At 31.7% G+C, this 6029-nt stretch overlaps 1 protein-coding gene across 1 annotated transcript; it reads right to left on the bottom strand.

Annotated features, from left to right (window-relative positions):
* Positions 1–3155: 3155 nt before the first annotated feature.
* Positions 3156–5198, bottom strand: LOC119192794. The gene is made up of 3 exons (XM_037446560.1): positions 4952–5198; positions 4304–4485; positions 3156–4006 (listed from the first exon to the last, which is right to left on the bottom strand). Exons 1-3 carry the CDS (start codon positions 4992–4994, stop codon positions 3764–3766), a joined length of 468 nt encoding a protein of 155 aa, XP_037302457.1. The 5' UTR covers positions 4995–5198; the 3' UTR covers positions 3156–3763.
* Positions 5199–6029: the final 831 nt, after the last annotated feature.

The raw sequence follows: 6029 nt of genomic DNA, 5'->3' as shown, positions 1-6029 counted from the left end.
TTTACAATAAATAAAATCGCTACACCGTTCAATGAATTAAATAAATTGTTAAGTAAAGAAGTGTGAAATCTACTAACTGACGACATTCTGCTGGAATTCTGCTCTTGCTAGAAAAAGAGCATTTTAATGTGAAGCAAACTCTTGTATCTTTGTATGGATCATATGACACAGACAAAAGACCAAAGCAAAACAATCTTTTTTCCTTTATTTCCAACAGTGGAAAATTATAGGATTTATTCCTGCGATTATATTAATTTGGCTTTTACAGTTCTTGATGATGGTAGAGTAAAATACTTGCATAAAGTTTGTAATATTTAGGACGTTTTTGAATAAAGACAATGACAATTTTTTTCCTCTGGTGAAAATCGTCTTCCCTTCGCTTTCGTAAATGTTTTATATTTTTTGGAATAAACCAATTTGAGTATTGTATACCGCGTGTCTTCGGGACCTACTTGTAAGGCAGTAGATATGGTCCGAAAATACTTTAGTAATATCTGAAAAATAAACATTAATGAATATTACTGTTCGAGCAAGGAAAAGTAACTTGTTGAGTAGGACATATAAGAAGCGGTACATTTGTCCGTACATAACGTCAAAAAGGAAGAGTGGCTCAAAATTATATATTGTACTACTTTAAACTTTATGTCGCGGCAGTCGCGTTACTCATTCTCCGTGGTTAACTATAGGACGAGGACAGAGGGTAGACAATTACAATAGGACGTTATTTTACAATGAACATTATGGTACTGCGTTTCGAGTCGCGAGTCAGAGGAAAGAAATATTTTGAGTGTTATCATTACAAAATACTGTAAGGCGCACATTAAAGCGCCTCGCCTCAGTACGCCTCGCCTAATTTGAAGTAGGACATTGTACCGGCTCAATGTTAAAATGAGGCTACTCTTACAAACTCGTTTTCATGTCATGTCCTACCCAATTCTAATTAGTAACTATACGTTATCAAATATAGGATGATAATTTTGACAGCTCCTTCACATGAAGTTTCGTATTTTTTTTCGGTAAAATTTACTACAGGTAATATCATATTTTATTTTTAAGTGCCACTCATTATCATAATGAACAATCACGGACTATCGCAAATCCCCATTGAAATAAAATAAATCGATAATATAAAAATTTGCATTTAAATTTAATTATATTATTTTTTGCAAATATTCGAGTTGTTTGTAATTTATCACATTTATTGGTAAAAAAATCTATAATTAATATATCTAATGTTTCACGATTTAAATAGTTAACACAATGATAACTGCAAGTGGTGTAGGGTTTAAAAAACATAAATGGAAATGGCTTACCAATAATAAATAGATAATTCAATAAAAAAATATTTATATCATCTGAACATACCAAATAATTATGCAACTATCGATATCAAGTTTTATAAAAATGGTAATCGATAATCGAATACGTTCAAAAACGATTATACCTTAGCCTCATCATTAGTNTGTATATTTAAGGGTACAACATCTAGTCTAAGCACTTTTAAGGAGATATATAATATATAAGTATCTGAATCAGTTCAACCTGTAAATCTTGGCGCAACATGTGGAAAACATCTTACCTAGATTCAAAGTGGGAAATGTAGTTCTACATAAAGCACCAATATATAATTTATAACAGCTCTCAAAGTGCTTATGTATATGTGTACCGCAAGTTTTTTTATGTATATTCTTGTCCTCTGTTAAGAGTTTTGTCGAGAACTTTAATTCAAACTTGAAACCTTTTGTCCTGCCAGGATTTCCACCTATAACTAGTTGCTTTAGGGACATAATGTAATGGTCCTGAAAAATAATACAATAATTTATTAAAATATAATAAATAATAAATGATGCCATGTATTTATAACACAATACAAATGCAAGGAATTAGTCCATTAGAGATACAGCTCTGAAATTTGTTTATTCAATAGTCAAACCAAAATAAGTATATTAAACCAAGATGACGTAATAACGACAATCTTGTCTACCAACAGATTTTTCATAGTTTAAAATCAAAAATGAATATCGCATAATTTTAAGGTATGCAGATTCCCACACGTATTTTAAAAAAGACTATTTAAATGAGCAGATTTCGCCATCGCGGTGACTGAGTAAATATTATGTACGATTTTAATGAGTGCTATCGATATTATTTTTATAAAAAATATAAATGTCATTTACCATCAATCGCACAACCAAGATAACATGAGACATTTTGTCCAAATATTTTATCAGTTCCTTATCGCGTGCAAAACAAATAACAAAGCCCGGGGTGAATTAGTAAGAAGGCAGCGGTGGTCCGTTTGAATAAGCAAAGTTCTTTCATTATTGAGGAAATCGTAATCGAACTTATCGCACACAAACTGCAATGGGAAATTTGAAAATTTTCAACCGGAATTGAAATTACGGAAACAAGGCGATATTGCCACTTAATGCAATAAATATTTTAACATGCTTATGAGAAAATAGATATGTAATTTATTGGAAACTAGAATAAAATTTAAAAAGTATGCGTTGTTTTGTTTATAATTGTATTAATAAAATGGAAAAATTAAATTAAGCTTCAGTTGTCATGTTACAACAAAAGGAGAACTTTAATATTTTACCATTTAATAACAATCATCAGATATTGTGGCAACTCGTTTGAAATTGTGTCAGACGACTTGCCACAATCTCTGTCATTGTGTCAGTCAATTTTTATCGTATTTCGTTCGGAATTTTCAGTAATGCATATTTTTTAATTAATTAAAATAGCCTCTGACATTTGTTTTTATGTTTTTACTTATCTAATTTAATTACGTACATAATTATTTTATAAATAGGGATAAAAGGCATGATTAGTGTTTCGAAAACTTATTCTCCAGTGTCATCTAACTGAAAGTATCTTACAACAAAATTAATTTGAGGTTAGACCAAAACAAATAGAGTGACTGTTTGAGAGTGACATACCCCTGGATTAGCCTATGTCAATTTGAGTTTCTTAAAATTGTCTATTCGTACCTCGAAGGTCTAATATTGTTGTTATAGTATTGATAATGATTGTCGATTTTACGTACAAGTTGCGACCACTTATCACCAACTGATTGCATGCTTGATCACATTTTGTTGTAAAAAAAAATCCTGTAATTCGATAGCAAATGTACACATTTTTGTCCTTAACGTAATTTATTTTGTTTTAAATATACACAGTCCAATAACTATAAGTAAAAACAGGAATCGATAATTTATTGAAATTCTATTATTTACGAAGTACTTAATCAAACATAAAGAAGTACTTATTTTTGGATAATTCCACATAAATAATTTTAAATCAATAAACTTATTTATAAATTGTAACAAAAGTATACAATTAAAATAGTAGGCAATGGTAGTTTTAATGAAGAGTAAACTATTATGTGAAAAATATAGGAGGTTTTAAGAGTTACTATGACTACTTACATATCTTAATATTGAAGTTTGTTCCGCGTTACGAATTCGTACGTTTAGCTACGTTTTTATGCCTTCAATTAAGTTTTAATTATTAAAATATGGAAAAAGCTAATAGAAGATAATTTGGAAAAGGTGAGTTATTTTTGTCGCTTGTCACGTCTTCATAGGTATATTCAATTTATTAATTTCATTATATCTACATATTTTAAAAGATATGCATTTTATTCAATTAAAATTACTGAGAAGATACACAAGTAACACAACCGATATTTTTATCGGAAATAAATATAATTTTCATATTTGACTAGACATATTTAAAGTAAACAAATTCGCCCGAATCATAATAATGTTAATCCTAGTGCCATTGTAAGAGCTGTAAAACTTTTCAATAATTTTTCTGCGCCGGATCCGAAATTGCAAAGAGACGTGGTACAGCATGATGTGCAGGCGTATAACTTTGTCCGTTCCCCAATCACGATGCAGCCCGGCTCGCAATGTTTTGTACAGTTGCGCTCAAGTGCCCACATTTTTAAAGCAGTAGTTGAGTTTTCTGTGGATGTCGTGTAGGAAAATCGTTTTACCTGAAAAAAAAAACGAAATCAATCCGTTGCATGTTTAAATAAAATGTCTGATAGTACCCAATAGATAATTTGTGGTAGATAGTGATTAATGACTATGTCCGTACCTACTAACTTTGTGGTACGCCTATCTATATTACGCAAATGTTTGCATTTCGCTTATCGTGATTTCGCGTACATTAGTTGCGCTCAATATTATAATATTAATCGTGAATAACATAATACATTAGACGTATTATCTTGTATGAGATTAATTCATTTTCAAGTACTTATTATTGTGCCTATGCGAAAAAAACTAACCATGCACATTCTTCGGTCGTTATGGCACTTGTGTATGAGCGTAGAATTGTTTTGGCGTAAATCCGCGCATTTGTCTTCAGGGACTTCAGCAAGGCATTTGTAGCACCATAGCTCATTGTTGGGCCTGGCTGCTGCTGATGTGACGTGGACACTGTCTCGCAATAAATCGCAGCTACCATATTCTGGAAACATAAATCACGTGAATTAGTTGCTTGTTTACAAAGTTCAGAATTAACAAAATAGAAAAAACAGAAGTATATGATTAGTTCTATTTATTAGTTTCAGGCGTCTATTCTATGCGAGGGCATACTTATGGTACACATAGGTTATGACACATTAACGATGTTACAATACGGAACTTATTTATGAAATTGTAATTACTTAATTAGATTGAAAAATGAATACCAGACAGATTCAATATATGGCTCTCTAATTTGGGAATATATTTGAATCAAAGGATGAACATTGAAGCGAAAAGATGACAGCACACACAAAACAACTATGACGTACGTCACGGAAAGTTTTGAGCTACCTGCAGCGCTTACAGTGGTGGGAGGATTTTAAGAATGATAACATGCAACTATAATATAAACAAGCGATCGGTGATTTAAGGACTAAATATAGGATGATATGTCTATTTTCACTTACCAATACCGAGAAATGGCAACAAGAGCAATATCAAAGACAGCATGATGTCTAACGTTTGAAGTGCGCATGTGCCAGCCTCCAGATTATCGATCTCGTCTGGACCACGACAGACCTGTTGCTGGTCCAGGGAAGCTCCGCCTTTGACACATCCCCACCCTGAGGCTCGACAGGAACACTTTGATCAAGGGAAAGAGTCTTAACTTTTCGAGTTCTTTTGAAAATTAAAACTTGCTACGCTATTGGGGACAGTCGAACGGTATATAAGTAATGAAGGAATTAAAAATATTGCTGTAAATTTGTATTTGTGGGAGTGGAAATCGTTTTTGGTTATTTTCATTGTTAGACACCTTCTTTATTCATAGTAAGTATTCTATAAATAGCTGGAAAATGATGTAATGTACGTTAAATGTTAATGATAAGTGATGGAGTACTTAGGTAGCTATTGGGTATTGGAGTGGTGCGTAATTATCAAGTAATAAGAGATTTAAAAATCTTGCAGCTGGCTTTTGAGGGCCGATTTAGTTCACCTCTTTAAAATTTACCATTTTCATAGAGTCACACAAATTGAATAAAATTGTAAATCTTGACCGTTTCGCGGAAATTGCAATATAGATTATAATATTATTATTTTTAATATTTTGTATTAATGGGTGTATGAAAATATAAACTGCGGACAGAGAATTATAGAGTTTAAAATTTATCAGGGTACAACACAATTCATAAACTTAGAATGAAATTTATTTAGGTTACCGAAGCGTTAGATGTCGCTACTGTTCTGATAACCAAATTCCAATGTACGTATATTTTGCGGTTCCTACGTCGAAAGGGCCTAATTTTATTTAAAACATATTTCAAAGCTATGTTATGAGTTTAGATTGAATTATGATGTGATTTTGGTGGACTTTATGGAGTGGCATAACCGTCATACGAACCGGCTCCATGTACCTGTAAAGAAAAAATATGGTGTATATTATACATATAGTATTGTGGTAAATTTTACGTATATTTAGAAAATATTGGATCGAGCTTGAATGGCACATGGGTATTTAATTATTCACGTGCATATTATTCATATTTA

Source organism: Manduca sexta, unplaced genomic scaffold (genome assembly GCF_014839805.1).
Source record: "Manduca sexta isolate Smith_Timp_Sample1 unplaced genomic scaffold, JHU_Msex_v1.0 HiC_scaffold_318, whole genome shotgun sequence".
NCBI lineage: Eukaryota > Metazoa > Arthropoda > Insecta > Lepidoptera > Sphingidae > Manduca > Manduca sexta.
This window is presented reverse-complemented; position numbering and strand designations above follow the sequence as displayed.

Bases quoted from the DNA above. Each gene is read 5' to 3' on its own strand.
- LOC119192794 (XM_037446560.1), bottom strand. From the start codon at position 4,994: ATGCTGTCTTTGATATTGCTCTTGTTGCCATTTCTCGGTATTG. The intron at 4,486-4,951 runs GTAAGTGAAAAT...TTATGTTTCCAG, and splicing joins GTTGCCATTTCTCGGTATTG to AATATGGTAGCTGCGATTTA. The intron at 4,007-4,303 runs GTTAGTTTTTTT...TTTTTTTTTCAG, and splicing joins ACGACCGAAGAATGTGCATG to GTAAAACGATTTTCCTACAC.